The sequence below is a fragment of the Citrus clementina genome, unplaced genomic scaffold, assembly GCF_000493195.1.
Source record: "Citrus clementina cultivar Clemenules unplaced genomic scaffold, Citrus_clementina_v1.0 scaffold_3, whole genome shotgun sequence".
NCBI classification, from domain to species: domain Eukaryota; kingdom Viridiplantae; phylum Streptophyta; class Magnoliopsida; order Sapindales; family Rutaceae; genus Citrus; species Citrus x clementina.
The window spans coordinates 4,443,511-4,462,982 of NW_006262339.1; the positions used below are offsets into that span (position 1 = coordinate 4,443,511).

Below are 19,472 nucleotides of genomic sequence, written 5' to 3' on the forward strand. Positions count from 1 at the left end.
AAAATTTCAACTTCCTCCTAAAAGTTTAAAATTTGAGCAGCAGATTTAATCTTAAAAAGTTCTACTAAAAAAAAAAAATACTCAAACAATAATAAAAACTTTGGTAAGAACTTATGACATTAAATAAACGCTTATGATCATTAAATAAGTTGTATCAAACATAAACTTACTCCCACAATGGATTATTGAGTAATTTTTTTGCTAAGTTCATAAATGGTAGTGTTAAAATTCTCTTTGCTAGATCTATGCAAATTTAATGATAAAGACATTGGTAAGATTGAGTCAGAAGGATTCCAATAGTATCATCTATCACCTCAATAGAAAATAAATAATGACGGATTGGTGGTTTGCAATGGCCAAGAAAGTCATTTTTCTTTATTTTGTCTGAATAAAAATAATTATACTATGATTTAATATAATAAGATAAACAAAGTTAATAATGTCATGAATTATATATATATATATATATAAAGAAGAAGAAGAGAAATTCAATAGGATAAAATACCATTACAAAGAATATGCTTCAATCTTTATCTTGAGAGTCGAATTCTAATCGAATCAGCGATTTACCAGAAAACAATAGGACATGCACAACCTTTCTCCGATTGTTTTCACTAGTAAAACGCTAACCGGCCAGAATTCATCTCAAATTCCAGTTAATCAAATCACTCACTGACTGACCAAAAGCCAAATTTCAACCCTACAAATATAAGACTCTTTTTTCCCCCCCTTGTTATCCTGTGTGAATCTCATGTTAGGTGCTACTAGTTTATATAGTGTCTTATAGGATGCTTAATGAATGTTGATGGTGTGCACAAAATCTGGTCTTACATGGTAATCTATCTATTCATGGTAACTCAATGAATGATATTTCCAATCTTCAGATCTTTTTATATGTTATGTATTTAAATATCATATCAATCAGCCACCCTTTGGTCCAATAAATGATATCAAATATGAGATATTTAGTTATTTTTGGGTTTGGGTGGAGGTGGAGAATCTATATTAGTCCTTTTGGGAAAATCTATCTTACTCGTTTTCGGCTAATATAAATTTGTCCTTATCTTTTCAATTTATTCTTTTAAGATGGATTTTCTCAAATCCACATTTTAATATAATTTCATATAAATTATAGTTATGATATTACGAAATTAAAAAGTTAAATATTTAATTATTTTTTTATATTTAACTATCAATTAATAAATCAATAATAGTTTATTGACATACCAAATGTGCTTACACAGTTGAGACTTGGAATATAAAGTATCTATTTTAATAATTATTCTTATTAATTGTCATGTGTTAGGTGTTTGTGGTTTTATTTTTCACCATTAATGAAATATGTTTTATATTATCAAAATTTTGAGGATAACATTAATTAATAAATCAATATTAGTTTATTGACGTATTAAACGTGCTTATGTGGTTGAGACTTGGTACGTGACTTGAAATGTAAAGCATCTATTTTAATAATTATTCTTATTAATTGTCATGTGTTAGGTTTTTGAGATTTTATTTTTACCATTAATAAAACATGTTTTATATCATCAAAATTTTGAGAATAACATTAATTAATAAATCAATATTAGTTTATTGACATACCAAACGTGCTTACACAGGATAGTTATTTATTCCAATATTAATTGAAAATACTAATTATGGGGGTGGGGGGGGGGGGGGGGGGGTGCAGGTTATCTCTAAAGAATTAGGATGTGATTCGAATTTATTTTAAATACAGACATCTTTAAGTAGAGACATCTGTTACTGATACCTCAAACGTACAAGTCTATCTCCTATGCTTATGTAAGAATTCATCAATTTGTCCAATTGTTAAATGAATAAATCATCTCTAATTATGGGTGGGGGGAACGGTTGTTGTTGCTGTCATTTAAATATTAACAATATATTATCATTTTTGTCCCCAAAAAAAAAAAAAAAAGGAAAAGAGAATTCACATTATCTTTTTCCCAAAAAAAAATCATATAATTTTGGTTATATTCAGTAGTTTTTTTTTTTTTGTTTTTTTCCTTTTCCTTCCCTAAAGAGTATTAATATATAATATTAAAAAAAATCCTCCAATGGCATTTTAGTCGCAATACATTTTTCTTTAATAATTATTCTTATTAATTGTCATGTGGCCGGTGTTTGTGATTTTACTTGTCATCATTAACGAGATGTGTTTCATGTTATCGAAATTTTGAGGATAAACATTATTCTTTCAAGAATGAGAGTTATGTTAAAAATCATAACACTTGTGGCCTTTTGGAGAGTGGGCCCGGGCCCGGCCAACGCCTAGACCGGAGTAACTTTGGCTCGCGTCACCTGATTTCGAATTAGGCCTGGGCTTCCCTAAAGCTACGCCAAAAATTAGCGTCTGTTAAACAATTAAAAAAACCCAAGGTCATGAAAACAAAATCAAATGGATTAAAAAAATAAAAAATAAAATGTGTATTTTACACTAATAATTATTTTCTTCATACTTCTGTTATTAAAGCGATCACATATTCTATCAAAATAAAAAATTATAACAAAAATTCACGCTCTAATCTATTATAAGATAAATTATATTATATTAAAATAGTTGTTTTTTAAAATTTTTAAATTTATTCTATATATATATATATATAAAAGAAATTTAAAAGACAAAACAATAATAAAATTCTCTAATAATTACCAGTAGTCATTTTCTGTCACGGCCCTCCAGCATTCCCCATTCGAAAGGCAAAACCAAACACTCCCAAAAGCTAATCAACGCTCTCGCCGAAAATGTTCCGGCAAGCTTCACGCCTCTTGGCCCGAGCCAGCGCGGTGACAAGGTCTCGCGCCTTCTCATCGCAGGTCCCAGCCGCGCCCGCCGTTGATTCGACTTTCGTTGAGTCATGGAAGAAAGTGAATCCAAACATGGAGCCGCCAAAGACTCCATCGGTTTACATGACCCCTCGCCCACAAACCCCCACTTCAATCCCCTCCAAGCTCACCGTCAACTTCGTCCTTCCCTACGCCTCTGAGCTCTCCGCTAAGGAGGTTTGCTAATAAAACCCACTCTGTTGAGCTTCTTGTCTTTGGAGTGTTTTTCTTTGTGATGACGTGATTGAGTTTGTTATTAGGGTTTTGACATTTGGGTTTTGCTTGGATCTGGTTTCAATAGTGTGAATTCATTTTGTTCTTTTTTTTTTCCGGATTTATGGCATCTGGGATTTTGTTTATTTTGGGTTTCGCTTAAATTGTTAGAAAGTGCTGGTTGATCAGTTGCATTTTAGTCACTGATGTCTGTGAATCTGATTTGTTGGATTTGTCGCTCACGGGTTTCTTGATCAATTATCTTTGCATTTCTGTTTAAGTCAACTGATATAGGTAATTTATTTTTTGTGGGTTTTTAAATAGTGTGAGAGCACAAAATAGTTATCATTTAGTAGGGGACTAACATTCATTGGTTTTCTGCTTAATGAGTTTTAGAGTAATTATGCATAAATGGTTTGACTTGTAATCGAGTTCATTTTAGTGACATTGCTGCTATTTCTCTGAGTTTCACACCTATGAAGTCAGTGCTTGTGGATTTTGATTGACAGTTCTAGCTTTGTTATAACTGGTGTCTTTGACCTTACAAGGCCCTGCATGTGCAGTGGGATGGTGGGCTATATCCCTTAGTAATGTCTAGACTAGAAGAATTTAATTCCTCAGAATAAATTTATCTGTGTTTTCTTTGGCGGTTTTTGTGTCCCTTTTGGGAATTTTTCCTGAGAGTGATGCGGAGTGACTGGATTGAAAAGAAAGGGAGATGAAAGGAAAGGCAGTATGAAAAGTGTTTTCGTTTGTTTGGAAAGAGCATAGAGGAGAAAGAAGAGGGGATTGGAGGAAGCGCCATAATCCGCTGCTTCTGACTTTTTATTAAAGATGCTTGTATAATTCATTTTGTTTGATCACTTTTGATGAGTTATTGGAAAAGTCCACTTTAGTTGCTGGAGCTGGTGGAGAAAAAGAGGGTAAAGGATGGCTCCCAGCCACGCCCTAATATAGTTCACTTCTGCTAGTGAAACATCTACTCTGTTATTGTAGCTAGACCTTCAAAGTTTGAGGGGAAAATTTCATTAACCCTAGGATGCTGTCTATATCACAATCCCCGCTTCAGTTACCCCCTCTTTTCTTCCCTTTTTCCTTCTTTGGATGAATCCAGTTTGATCCAGTGTAACTTCTGAAGTTGTCAATTGTGGTAGCTTGGATTTTTAGGAACTAAGAATGGTTGGTTAGTTCCCAACATCAGAACAATGCAAGTTAACACCTCCAATTATCTTACAGTTAGCCAAGCAAAGCTGCAGTGATTTCTAGGCCCTTGTTTTCTCTATAACAAGTTATCAATCTGTAATGTGCCTGATTTTATTGACGGATTGATAGGGTTACTTTATCCACTATGTTTGTCATCATCATGAGGGATCATTACATTGTTAATGACTTTGGTGGTCAAGATTGAGCCTTGAGCTTGTTACATTATCTATTTCATTTTCCAGAGCTCTGTTCATGTAGAACCCTTCCATATGTTTATTATTCTTTTGGGGAAAATGTTTAGTTATACTCTCCATATTGTGTCTCAGGTCGATATGGTTATAGTTCCAGCATCAACTGGGCAAATGGGTGTTCTGCCTGGACATGTACCTACAATTGCAGAACTAAAGCCTGGAGTCTTATCGGTTCATGATGGGAATGATACCAAGAAATACTTTGTTAGCAGTGGGTTTGCATTTATCCATGCAAACTCTGTTGCTGACATAATTGCTGTTGAGGCTGTGCCAATCGACCAAATTGACCCCAGCTTGGTCCAGAAGGGCCTTGCAGAGTTCAACCAGAAGCTCAGTTCAGCTACAACTGACCTGGAGAAAGCTGAAGCTCAGATAGGTGTTGATGTTCACAGTGCACTCAACTCTGCTCTCACAGGCTAATTTTCTCCTACCTCCAAATTTTTCTCATTTTGCTTCCTATTTTTGAGTTTCATTGTGGTTTTCCATCCTCCATGTAATCAGCAAGTCACTAAGATTTGTCAAACATAATTTTACTGTTTTTCTCAGAGGCTTAAAATAAATTATGAGAACAAGGATCCCAATCTTGCTATTTTCTTAGAAATTGTTTGATGGTGGAGATTGCTCCATTTATTCTTTGGAGCAGCTGGAATAAGTTGTCGATATTTGATATAAATTTTTCTTTTCCTTCAACTTTTCAGTAGCATTGGAACAGTTGGAATTCTCGGTAAATATTACTGCAATTTTTTTCTCCTTTTTTTAATTATATTCAGACGGTTTTCAATCGTACATCATGCAGGATAAAGTAAATGACGATTAAAAAATATTAATTAAACCTCCGTTTAGCCTTTAATGGAAGACAGGTAAAAGAGATAAGGATTAGATTACTAAAATATACAAGTGATATGTTAATTTCTAGGTTTAACAATGTAATTGTATTTATAAGTTGAAAAGGAATGCTCTTGGTCAATATAGCAAATCTCAATCAAGAGCGCTCAAAATTTGACAATTTGGTTTTATTAGGGGGCCAAAAAAAAAAAAAAAAAGAAAGACACTCGGAGCAGTTGGTATTGCAATAACAGTAATAAACATCATTGATTTACACACTTCTCACAGACACAAAATAAGATGAACAATCCAATATTCGTCTGCTCACAGTTTATACACAACAACGGAGCAGTTGATACCGAGCAATTGTTTATATTTACACCCGGAATTTATAAATAAAATTGAAAACAAGAAGATACTTGGGAGGAAGACAGACGCCTTTTGTCAGTAAATGCAGCTCCACTAAAATATTGAAAACACGTGCCGAGATTTCCAATTGGAACTTCAAGAGGAACATATTCGGCAAAGCCCCTTTGCATGAGCAGTTAATCCAGCCATTGCTTCTGCACCATTATCCGGAATCCATTCATCTCATTAACAATTTCTTTGATCTCCGATTGCTCGAGGCAAGAGCTACCTGAAACACTACTGTGGGCCCAAAACAATGAGTGAAATGTGGTCACAAGCAAAACAATGGAATCACCAGCGATGTAGACATGTGAGATTAAATCCCTTTAGGGTTTGTCACAACTTCGAGTGTTGCCTCCAAGGGCAACCACCTTCAAATGCCTGCTCTAAAACATCTTCCATCCGCTTAGCCAGGATAATCTGTAAAAACAAAAGATAGTACAAAAACCTGAGACTAAAATTTCAAATTGACATCAGATACAGTATACGGCCACAAAATCTGAGCCATCAGGATTTGGTTTGAAACTGCAATTTTTTTTTTCCTTTAAAATTTCCGCCATTTGAACCAAATTACTTGTTTGTCACTTCCTTTTGATAATGTTTGGGAAAACGATGCTTGTGGACAGCCACATAGATAAAACTCTATATTGATAAAACTCTATATTGCAGCTCCATATATGGATAACCGGATGTAGATTTCAGTTCATTTGTACCAAAGAGAACATATACACATATACTCTATAAGATCAGACTTACCTCCAGACTGGCCAGCACAGCTGCTGGCACTTCAACCAGGTCTTTCAGATTTCTCTCTGGCAGAATAACTCTCTTGATACCATAACGATGAGCAGCCAATATCTGCATATTACGGATTCAAGAATATATCAGTTACACTGTTAAGTCATACTACTATATATCCAAAATAAAACTGCATGCTATCACTGCTAAATTACAGGACCAAGGCTTGGTGGTCCTCAAACAGAATGGTTATAGTTAATATTTAAAACATCTAAAATTAATCCAGGTCATGTCATAAAACGATAATCATCAGTTAAGATCATATAATCACCTAGGAGATACCACAAGATGCACTCACACAAGTAGACTCAAATCACATATTTCCATATTCAAATGGTAAAAATTTTATAAGATAACAATCATAATGATGCAAACTACACATTCTTCTCATCTTACAAACCAATAAGAAAACTTATGAGTAGAATCATACCTTATCCTTGACACCACCAACAGGTAACACAAGACCCCTCAGAGTCATCTCTCCAGTCATTGCCGTGTCTGCTCTTACTCTTTTCCGACTAAACAATGAAACCAGGGCCGTTACCAGAGTCACACCAGCAGAGGGCCCATCTTTGGGTACAGCCCCAGCGGGAAAATGTATATGAATATCCCTCCCTTGAAGGAGATTCATTCCGTCCTCGGCCACCAGCTGTAGATCAGTTGCTCTAGCTCGTACCTATAAATGAAGGGAAACCACTTAGCGTTCATTTTTGTCCCCGAGGGGAAAAAAAAAAAGAGACAGAGAGAGAGAAAGGTTTCCGAGTAGAAAATAAGATGATTTCCTATAAATCTCTTTGCTTTGTTAAGTATTTCAAAATCAAAAAGCAAGTGTAAAGCAAATGGATGCATGTCCAAGTACAAACCATGCACAAAAGAAAAAAATTGACCACTGTCCATCTGTGAAACTCTCAAGTCAATCTGAAATATGCAATGACTGCAAAATAAAAGTTCATGTAGCTAAATGAAGACGATATGTGGAATGCAGCAGATTTTTGTTCAATTCTGAATGAGGCCTCAAAATAGGCAAATAATAGAGAGCGAAAAAAATAGTTCCTCCTTAAAGACAATATGACAAGAGTGTAAAATTTCTTCAGATGAAACATAACTGAGAGAATCTGCTGAGAAGTCAGATAGAGACAGCTAATTTCAAATTGGTTTAATCAAACATCTTGCATGAATTTTCACGATATTAACCCCTTAGAAGAATATGCAGATTTTAATTGTTACACATACTGGTTTGACGACTCCAGAATGCATGAACAAGGAATCAAAAACAACTCAAACAGCAAGGTTAAATGGCCTGGCACCAGTAGTAATGGCCGTACCTCCACAAAAGGCAGGAACAAAAAACTATATAGCAATCTAGATAAATATATTACCCATGTCAGTGCTATTTGTGCCGATTCTTTAATTACATCACCAAGTTGTCCAGTAAGATGTAATTCACCCTTTCCCCTCATTGCTGTAGCCTCTACAAACTGGACCTCCCCCCCAAAATTTGTCCAGACAAGCCCAACAGATATTCCAGGAGCTGCCACCCGTTCAGCAGCTTCTCTGTCATCAAACCTTGGAGGCTGCATTACGGAAGAGAAAACAAACACCTTCAGCAGAGGAAGTCATTATGATTACTAAATCCATAAATTGTAAATGGCAAAATCAATTTATCCTTATTCTATCTTTACTTCAGCAATAAAACAGACCCATATTTTTTCTAATTGCTAAGCAGATGTGAACCACACCAGAAGTTGTGAAGCTGTACTTAAAATGTTTAAGAAATTTCAAAAATCAAGCATGAGAAGGAAAAATGCAAACAAAACGAAGAATTATTACCCCCAACACTTTTTCCAGCATAGCCTCATCCACAACCAAAGGTGAAGTGATCCTGAATGTGTTGGATACCTCATGAGTACTTTCACCCATAGGAATGACTTCCATTTCAACTTCTGCTCCATCAGCTAGCCGGTTGTCCAATAATGGTGAACCAAGCCGGTGAACATCTTTGCTCGAAGGGAGAGCTTGCTCTTGCTCTTGCTCTGCAACTTTAACTGCTGCTGCACGAGCTAGTGCAGCCAAGTTCCTCTCAAGATTCCGAACGCCAGCCTCCCTTGTATACCTCTGAATGACAAGTTTCACCATAGCCTACAACGGGAAGGCAACAAGTACAAAATTTCCATATAGTCATGATTCTGACATAATATTCTTCAACCTTTTGGAATTAATGATCCTGAAAGGAATAGGACTTTATATTTTTCATCACCAAAATCTCCTTCATAGCATTGGACATCGTCTTTGTTTTATACGCATATGAATGTATCAAGGAAACATGTTCAATACTGCCCCCAAGGATATGGTCCACTTGTTTGGCCTTTAGCTATATTCTCCTCACACCAACCTGGGAAAGGAGTTAGTTTAAATTGGGGTGGGAATTTAAGGATGGCAATGGAGCGGAGTGGGGGTAAGGAAGCCTCTTCCTTTCCCCAACCACATTTAGAATTTAGCCCCCGTTCCTCACCCCATTTCGCAATAAATTAAGTGGGCTGGGGATGGAAAATCCCACATGGGGACCAGTTTACCTATACCTATCTCATTCCTCATTCACCTATTTTATAAAAACTTTTACTATACTATACCGGTAAAACAAAAACTAAAATGACTCAAACTATACCATCACTAACATATTATAAAGTATTCAAATTAATAGAAATAGAAAAAAAATCTCCAACATATTGCAAGAATATCTTTAAAAAAAAATGTAAATATTTGGATAAATAATAACTAAAAGTAGACACTTATTTATATATAGGGAGATTGGGGCGGGGTAGGAATTACAAAACCAAACGTGACCCCCATAAGAATTTAGTGATTATTTTTCTCCCATTCTCCAAAACTCATCAAAAATTTTCCCATCTGGGGTGGGGCTCTGTAGAGCCCCCAAGCCCATGGAAAATTTTGCCATCCCACCGTGGGATGGGCGGGTGAATGGTTAAAAAAAGACATTGTTTGATTTCCACTAATTGATTACTTAATTCATTACTTGATACATTTTCTAGTCAAAAGAATTATGGATTTTATCATTATTTTTCAGCATTTAAAATTTCTTAACCCAATCCATCCACCTCAAGGTGGTGGTTAATAACTTAGATCAAATTCAAATTTGCAATTGCATAGAATTCACTTAGATAAAAGTGAATATGTGACATGTCTATTGCGTATCAACCAACGGTCTCCAGCAAAAACATTTATGGAAGTTTGCAACTAATTCCTTATCAGCAATGAAAATGCCTACATCTTCGACTAATTATTATCTATTTTAAAAGATTAAAATCTTCTTTTTGATAAATTAACTACCTCAGGAATTTGAAGGAATTCAGATCCCAGCCCATGCTGATCCAGAACTCGTGGAATCAAATGTCGCATGGCTATTCTAAGCTTTTCTTCAGGTGTATATCCAGGCAGTTCAATGACTTCCATCCTGTCTAACAACGGTGGAGGAATGGGCTGCGCCCTGTTTGCAGTTGCCACAAAAATCACCTTTGAAAGGTCAAATGGGACATTCAAATAGCTATAAATTGTTAGTTAAGGAATCCATCTTGCTATACCCGCAATCATCAAATTGTCATTAAATGATAATTAAAAAATAAAATAAAATAAAATGAGCAAAGTCACCGCTGAAGAATAAGCAACTCTATTTATTTACCTCAAACGTTCAACCTTTGCAATGAAACTAATTCACCCAAAAATTAAGCATATTTTTAGATTTTTACCGAAGCTCTTACTGGAGATCAAAATAAACTCATAATTCAAACATAACATTTTGAAACAACAATGTACTTATCCAAAAGAAATAATCACTGAAATGAAATCCTACGAGGATACTGATCATTGAATGTTTTATTCTGCTCAGGGTCAAGAACCTCTAGCAGAGCTGAAGCAGGATCTCCACGTACATCAGAACCCGTCTTGTCAATCTCATCAAGCAACATAACTGGATTGCAGACACCAACCCTCTGAAAACCAAAATGCAGTAGAAAAAATTGGGTCACTCTCCTCAACTCCCTCGAAGTACATAGAAACACACAACAGAGATGGAGAAGAAAAGTAAACAACACCAAAATCAGATATAAGAATCCCATGGTTGAATAAACATCATATAAAGAATCCTGTCAGCTTAACCCATAACTCTTCCAAATGCTGGCTACTGAGCCACATTAAAGCATCAGGATATACTAACTACTTAGACAAAGAAAGTGAATTGAACCGAATGATATAGATAAAAAGATAGAGATTTCAAACTTCAAAATTCTAGCCACCGACCCATGAATCAAATAATCAGCAAATTCTTGAAAATTGCCATGTAAAATAAAGTGTACCCGCCTCTACTTGCACGCATGATAGAGTATGCGTCAACAGTAACACAAGCTTTCACATCAATGCAGACTTGTGAGGGTATTAGGAACATTATCGACTCCTACAGCTCTATAAGTACATATGTTCTATAAAATTGTGTGTGCATGCATGTTAAGGAGATTAGAGCAAAAACATTTTGTTTTTTTCCTTTTTAAGTATTTGTAATTTGATGGTTCCATAACATAGACTAATTCAAAAGTGTAGGTCATGAATAATCACAAGAAAAGAAAGAAATCGTAGTGCACTTCTTCGATCTATACTATACCAAAGTTTTACTGGAAGCATTTATATTTGTAAGGGGATTTCTTACAAAAAAACAGCAATTAGACTGAATATCAGATTTTTATTGTATGAATAACATTTTTTACCTTCAATCCATCAATAAGACGACCAGGCATACTTCCAATGTATGTCCTCCTGTGCCCTCTAATATCAGCCTCATCCTTGACACCTCCAAGAGAGATGCGTATAAATTTTCTGCCCAAAGCCGACGCAATTGATGATGCCAAAGATGTTTTCCCAACACCTGGTGGGCCAACAAAACAGAGAACTGGCCCTCTTGCATCTGGTTTAAGCTGCATTGGAAATAATTACTCACAATTAATATTTGAGGAAAGCATAAACATCAAGGACACTTAACTATCAAGACTTGATAATCGGTCCACCTTGCGAACAGCCAGATATTCAATAATACGCTGCTTGACCCTGACTAAACCATAATGATCGCTGTCAAGACGTTCTTTTGCAGCCTTTAGGTCCAAGTCAATTTCTTCACTGGCCTTCTCCCATGGAAGATCAGCAATAAGCTCCAGGTAAACTCGTGAACTGGTATATCCAGGTTGCTGTGGCTGCATTTTCTTAAGCCTCCTGAAATTGATTGGAAAAAAAGGGGTAAACGAGTAAACAACCATAGATGTCCCTCCAAGAGTAGCAGAAAAGTTAAGCATGAGAGACATACACTTGATCAAAGCAATGAAAACAAGATTTTTCAAAGTTCACCATTGAAAAATAGCAAGATGGTAAAATTTTCTCAAAGTAGGTAATCATAAATGCACAACCTGCTCCTGATGATGAAGTTTTACAATTCAATATCTAAAATTTAGTTTCTTGAACATCTTAAGAAAGCATCCCCTCACAAAAAGGAAACATGCCGAATGTGTCTAGCCATAGTAAGACTGTCACCATTTATTAAGTGTTCTCCAGAAAATCATACCTCAGCTCTTTCTGCACATGCTTCCAGATATTTGAAGGCATTCCTGCACTTTGCATCTTTCTTTCTAGAGCAACTAAATCATCCTCATCATCGTCATTATCACCAAGCTCTTCCTTTATAGCCCTCATCTGCATTACATGTTAAATGACTTTCAAGGATTTTACACTTCCCAACTATATTGTAGTTAGCACAAAAAAAATAAAACAAATAAATAAATAAAATCTCTAATATGTTCTTAAAAGAAATTTATTGACCCATTCGTAATACATACACATAGAATCTCAATTATCAACAAAGCACATAAGTGAGGACAAAAAGGATACATACGAAATTCATATTAGAGGTGGTAAAGCCTAACTATCAATCTCATCTAATTAGAAACATAAGTAAACACCACCAATAAATGATGAAAATGTTTAACAACTAAAGGGCATATATTCTGTCTACAACATAATATCGCCATCCTCTTACTCTTTGCTTAATGAAAAAGAAGTTGGTATTTCACAAATTCAACATAGTATTTTGATTACCATAGTATTTTGATTCAGATAAGAAGAAAAAGAGAACTCTTATTCTGGTTACTTCAGGACAACTAACAAAAGCTTCCACAAAAATTGCTTATAAAGGTGCAACCTTTTCTGTCGAATTGATTACCCATGTTTTACATCCATATAGAGTTATAAAAGGAAAAATAAAAAATCTACGATAGATGCAAGGATACGGACCTGCTGACGCAAAAGAAACTCTTTCTGTGATTTTGACAATTGTCCCTCAACCTTTTGTGTAATCTTCTCTGCTACTCGTATTGACTGTCAAAATTTAACATTTAAATGACTTCATAAAAGCAAGATTCAACATGCGAAATGTAATCATCAGCTAATGAATAAATACCTGTAAATGCCTGTCAACCAACTCAGTGGCTTTTGAAAGCCTTACTTTTAGGTCAACTGAATCCAACATCACTAGCTGCTCTTCAAAACTTATCTCAAAGCTTGCAACAAAAATATCTGCCAATTTGTGAATGGGAACTGTCTCCAAAAGAACTTTTGTCCTTCCACCAGTTTTTTGTTTCTGGGAGCAGAAGTTATGTTATTAATCAACGGAGAACATAAATTATAATGGAATTCACAATTAGGTACAACATCTTAAGTAAAACAAAGAATCTAGCACACATTTTGGTTGGGTGAATTAAAACCTGATTTTAATAGCAGTAGTATGCCCACAGAATCACTTTCAGAGCCAATTAGAATGTTCAGGATTCAATTAACACTCACGGACATTTCATGCTAATCCCAGAAGATTCCAAGAGAATAGATCCAATGCAATAAATCTTACCTGCTCAAGAACAGATATAAGTTCCATGGCAGTAGCTTTGAACTGACGAGACAAGGCGATGAAATCTGGATCTTGCTCCACTTGCTCCATCTCTATTTAAGATTTAAAAGAAGAAGCTACTCATTATCAGTGATATAAATGTCATAATGAAGAGTTTAGGAAAGGGCATTTGCATCTAACATGGGTGACACAGGCCATAGAATAAACCTTGAAACAAGATATATCTCGTGATGTGTGACTATCAAACAAAAAGAAATTCTAGGACAAGACATAAATTTCACTCCTAAAGGTTCTCTAATAACACATGCCAAATATACAAATCCTCTTCCCTTGGAACCAACATTTCAAACTCATATTTTTACTCTTCTATTGGATGTTTTCATATTAATACTCCTCTCGGATATCATGGATATTTAGACAATAAAGACTCCATAATATCCTATGCTTCACTTTTGGACAGCCAATAACTAATTTAGCAACACCATACAACTCGGGCAAGAAATAGAGGTAAGATTAACATGGAAAATTATCAGAGAACAGACAGGTTAAAACTTAAAACCGATGGTTGCTGGGGAGACAACCCCATCATACCGCTACAAAAACCACGTCCTCCATGGAAGCTGAATCCACATGGTTTTACATATGAACACTACAACTTCTTGGGAAAGCTTGGAAAAAAAGGAAAATATTAAAACTTATGACCCATACTCTAGAAGAAAACACACACCCCTCATAATTAGATACAAAAGAAAAAGCAACTGAAAACTTACCAATCTTGGTCATCTCAAGTGAAGATATACGTGCAGTATAATATGTTCCTCTTGTGCTAAGTTCTTGGACACTGAACCTGCACAAGCCTTCAAGCACAACAATGTACGTCACTCTCCCACTTGGTTTCTCCACCCCTCTCGAGAGATGCAGCGCACGAGCTGCCACTCCCCTGAAGAAATTGAAAATCAATTGTGAAGTCAGTCTGGGAGATGGCCAATCAAGAAAATTCGAGTTGTAACATATAACATAACTTAAAGTTCGATACAAATAAATATACCTGTTGTGCCAATGGATAACTTCCTGCTGATTCTTCCCATCCGATGCCCCAACTTGAACCTTGGAAGCCCGCTCACTGGAATCGCCTCCAACACCACCTGAAAATTAAATCCACTGGATGATCATTTCCTTTTCCATCAAACACACACGTCCAAAGCAAAAAAAAATGCAAAACAATACTTACTCACCTTGAGAAACAGTGGGGCCCACTGACGTATCAGCAGCAGCATCTCTAACAGGCAAGATTCCAATCAATCCCTTCTCTTCTCTCTGCCACAGCTCCTGCTCCACCAATTTCACACTGCATCAATCAAATCGTTATTTTGTGATCACAAAGTCAAACAAAAAAAAAGTCAACAAGGAGTGAGAGGAATATAGAATAGAAACCTGCTAGGTGAAGTGCATCGAATTCGAATAATGGCGCCAGGTAATAGAACTTTGTTCCTGAACGGAAGAATTCCGAGGCGATTCGGTAACTCGACGGATTCCGTCATTTTGCAGCAAGTCGGTACACGGAGTGAAAACAGAACTTAAAAAGACAGCAAGTGTCGTTTGTCTTATAGAGATGAAATCAATTTATTTTTTTATTTATTTTTAAAAAAAAAAAAGATTTTCTTTTGATAATTACATAAAGAGGAAGAGGAGAAAAGTAAAACAAGAATCAAAGAGTCAGCGATGGGGAGAAGGCTTGTTTGTTGGTAGGTGAATTTGGTTTGGTTTGGTTGGACTAAGTCAGAACTCAAAAGCCGGTGTCCGAATTCTCTCCCTTCTCTGATTTCGCTACCGCGCTCTCTCTCCTCTAATTTCTCATATTGCTCACCATCTGAATTCACAGGCGTATCATATTGCTTTGCTTCGTTCGGTTTTGGTTTTTGGATTTTCTGAAAGTGGACTGGAGATTTCGAGTATTTTTTCAACTAAACCCCTTTTGTTTCCGGTTTTTATCTTGGAAGCCTAGAGTTTAGTTTTTTTATTATTATTCGCCGACGGTGTGACTTGAATGGTGTAATTACTCTTGATGTTAATCGTAAGCAGATGAATTTAAGCATCTTTAATTTGATTTCAAAATAACCCCCTTGGTTTCCAGTTTTTATCTTATTAGGTATCGTTTATAATTTTTTTTTTTTTGCATAAATTAATTTCACACTAAAGTATTGGTGGAGTAGAAAACACAGTTACATTTAATAAGAACAAATTATATAATAATATCACGTTAATATTTTATGGAGAATTTAAATCCTTAATACCATTCAAAATGATGATTGAGAAATTAGTACTCATAGTTATATATATATATATATATATATATTTCAAAATGTTGCTGTCATTAATAAAATACTTAATAACCTGTGGGGTGGATAGAGCAAGATATTATAAGTATAAAGCATATGGGCCTACATAACTAAATGCCAAATCTTGACCCCATTTTGTTGACCGTTTAGTGTGTATACTTTTTTCTATCATCTGTATAATTTTTTTTTATGTCTAAATTTCTTTTAAGTATTGCCATTTATAAATACATTAAAATCCAAAATTGATTGATAATTTATATACACACACTTTATTGTACAGCTTAGAGATATATCCACCATTAGTTCAAAACTTGATTCACACAAATACACATAAATATATATCAAGGGGTGTGGCTTAGTAATTTATCATTGGACTTGCTTCTTTCTAAAAAATGTATCACGTTCTTTTATATTTAAAAATTAGGGTCTCTTTATGATGCGGTTTAAAAATCCCAATATTAACAGTGAGATTAATGTGGACCATTAGATGAAATCTACTGTTTATAGTAACTAAATAAGATAAAATTAAAAGATTTATCATGTAGGTAACTTTTTATTGGTTAAATTCAATAAATGATAAGAAAAGAAATCATACTAGTTAAATAGGATAGAGAGAGACTTATAACTTGAAAAGAGGAAGAAATTAATTCAAGTACAACAATTAAAGGCCGCAGAGATCTGATGATTTAATGCGCTATACTTTATACATATAAAATATAATTAATTATAATGTTTATAAATAGTATAAAAATTACATAATATAAATTCTTTGTTATACGTCAGTTATTAAATAAATTTCACTCATAGACTAATTGTATTTTTATCTTATACCACTACTTTATAATTACATTGCTTAATTGATGTAGAATTCGTAATGCATTATTGTTGATTTTGATAAATTATACGCACATTGAAAAGTGAAAAAGGGGAAAAAACTTCATACATTATAACAAGATATAAGCTAGAGCTAAATTAAATTAAGATTTAAGGAATTACTTGCAGCTTGGATAACTGATAACTATCTACTAAAGAGAAGTGAAGGGTAAAGGTGTTTCATTTTAAATCAAGTGGCTCATAATAATCCCTTTACTGATACTGTGATTTCCTTGAGCAGCACCATAAAGAAATCATAAAAATTAATAAGACGTTAACCTCCGTTTATGTCAACTAACTATATTCAACCTGATGTTAACATTATTTCTAATGAATTTCTAAGAACTTAATAATCAAAAGTTTAAAACACATACATGACAAAGTAAAGTAAATGGATAAGTATAATATAAGCATCTTAACAGAGGAAATAAATAAAATCATTTATAATAATTTAATGAACGATGTAACACAGGTCAGTAGTTGATAAAACCAAATCTCATAGTAATATTATTGAGATTATTCTTAAAAATATTGTCATGCACATTTGTTAGTTCATATTTATTTGTAAATATATGGATTGTTTGTTTCTCTAAATTTTTTTTTTTTATTTTAAGAGCCAGTTTGGTGATGTTATAACTTTTAAAATTATTATTATTGGCTATGCTTTACAAATAATTAGATGTAAAGATTATTATTTACATGTTTAATAAAATTTGTTTGTAAAAGTATTGCAAGTTTCAAAAGTAGTAGTATATATTTGATAAATCTTACTACTGAACTACTGACTACTGTAAGAATGCAAATGGCTATAATAGATATGATCTTAAATAAAATTTATTTGCACATTTATTAATAAAATTAATTTGCACATTTATTAACATGTAGATATAATATTTTGTATTGTGTGTATTTAATAACCAGTAACTAAAATATTTTTTATTTTATTATTTTTTGTTACCTCAATTCAATATAATTGGTAATAATAATAATCTCTTTAGGTTAAAAATTTTATTTTTTAATTGAATAAGAATAAGTTTGAATTTTTATAATATACATGAGGAAATAAATGGAACTGTATTAATTACAAAACTAATTTTGAAAATTAGATGTTAAAAAGCTACTTCTCCTTTCTTTTCGCTTCAGGATGGGGTCATTTCATCAAAAGTAATTTTTAAAAAAATTTACAAAACACTAAAATTAGTTTTTAATTTTTAAAAATTACTTTTAAGTCTCTCAAAAATAATTTCAAACAAATCCTAAATTTGAAATTAACTTATTTTCGGACATTTTCATTTTCAATTAGATTAACAATATTAATGAAAGAGAAAGAGTATTATATAAATTGGTTATTGTTGTGGCTTATTATATCATTGTCAGGCATTCTATATTATTTAAAAAAAAAACAATTATATAATACACATTTGTTTGTCCAAGTAGAATTTGTATTTGTAATTGCAGCAATTACTCGAATAAAAATAGTTCAGACTTTAGGTGAATGATTAAAAAACACAAAAGTATGGGGCCGCCTTGATAATGTTGGACTTATAAGAAGAATAACTTATGATGTCGCTAGTTCTGAGCCGTTAGATCTTCGCCTGAGAGTTGCGCGTCCTCGTAAGCCAGTGAGTCCGTACGAAAGCCAGCAAAATTGGGTGAGTGAGATTCCTGTGGGCCCAGGTGAGTTAATACGGCACGTGGCATATAGAGATAGGAAAAGGGCGGTACCGGTGGATCGGGTTCGGGTGTGGGAAAGGATGACCATACAAGCTGGATAGTGTGGAATAAATCACATTTCAAAGAAGATAAAATATTTTTAATGCCACGAGTTTTGAATATGGTCGAATACAAATTATTAAATAAAAAATAAAAAAATCCTGCTAAAACGTGGCGGATACTTTCCGTGGACGAAAATTATTCAATAATGCAGCACGGAAATCATGTGCACTGCTCACAATCACAAATAATAGTGGTCTCCGTTCACTCTAATTATGAAAAAAACAGAAATTAAAACACAGTAAATTAATTGTACATTACAACTTGCAAGTTGCAACTGTTGTAGACTTTTCATTAATAATTGCAAAGTTTCGTTATTTTATGAATTTATACTTCAACTTGTGATTTGCGAGGAAAGAATCGATTAAAGAAGCAGGGCAAAGGGCCCCGTTAAATCAAGTAACAATCTCGATTTATGTGGATCTAATCAAGTCCTTGCTCCCATGATTCGTAGTCACAACTTACAAACTTGACTTTTTTATAAAAAAAATTAAATGATACTAATATTAATATTACAACTCATATTATATGATATTATAACTGATATTTACAGTCAAATAATTATTAAGATTAATTTATATTAAATTTTATATAATATTGTCCAGATTTTATCTTATTTGAAATTCAAGAAATGTTTATTTCACTTATATTTAAAAAAAAGATATTGTATTCTCTCAATTATGAAAATAATTGAAGAAAATTGTGGAAGGCTCAAACTCATGCCTTCACGATTGTGGGGCAGAACTACGATAAATGACTAACTTGACTCTTAAAAACTAAAAAAAAAATATGGTAACTAATGACTTACGGGGAACCATTTTATTCATTTAGTCATTTGTTTGTTTATATTATCGTCAAAAGTTGCCTGTTCTGAATTGAATTTATAAGTCTCTTATTGGTTATAAAATTATAGAATTGTGGAAGGTTCGAACTCGTGCCTTCACAATTGTAGGGTAGAGTTATGACGAGTGACTAATTTGACTCTTA

At 33.9% G+C, this 19,472-nt stretch overlaps 2 protein-coding genes across 2 annotated transcripts; one reads left to right on the plus strand and one right to left on the minus strand.

The window, feature by feature from the left end:
* The first annotated feature begins 2,654 nt into the window (after positions 1-2,654).
* LOC18046083 (ATP synthase subunit delta', mitochondrial) lies at positions 2,655-5,117 on the plus strand. The gene is made up of 2 exons (XM_006440057.2): positions 2,655-3,024; positions 4,590-5,117. Exons 1-2 carry the CDS (start codon positions 2,767-2,769, stop codon positions 4,932-4,934), a joined length of 603 nt encoding a protein of 200 aa, XP_006440120.1. The 5' UTR covers positions 2,655-2,766; the 3' UTR covers positions 4,935-5,117.
* Positions 5,118-5,553: 436 nt separating this feature from the next.
* On the minus strand, positions 5,554-15,440 carry LOC18046084 (lon protease homolog 2, peroxisomal). The gene is made up of 17 exons (XM_006440059.2): positions 14,935-15,440; positions 14,736-14,848; positions 14,549-14,645; positions 14,271-14,440; positions 13,501-13,592; positions 13,057-13,236; positions 12,891-12,974; positions 12,166-12,293; positions 11,618-11,819; positions 11,321-11,527; positions 10,422-10,552; positions 9,894-10,107; positions 8,376-8,684; positions 7,925-8,119; positions 6,976-7,221; positions 6,504-6,605; positions 5,554-6,167 (listed from the first exon to the last, which is right to left on the minus strand). Exons 1-17 carry the CDS (start codon positions 15,039-15,041, stop codon positions 6,084-6,086), a joined length of 2,661 nt encoding a protein of 886 aa, XP_006440122.1. The 5' UTR covers positions 15,042-15,440; the 3' UTR covers positions 5,554-6,083.
* Between the last annotated feature and the right edge of the window lie 4,032 nt (positions 15,441-19,472).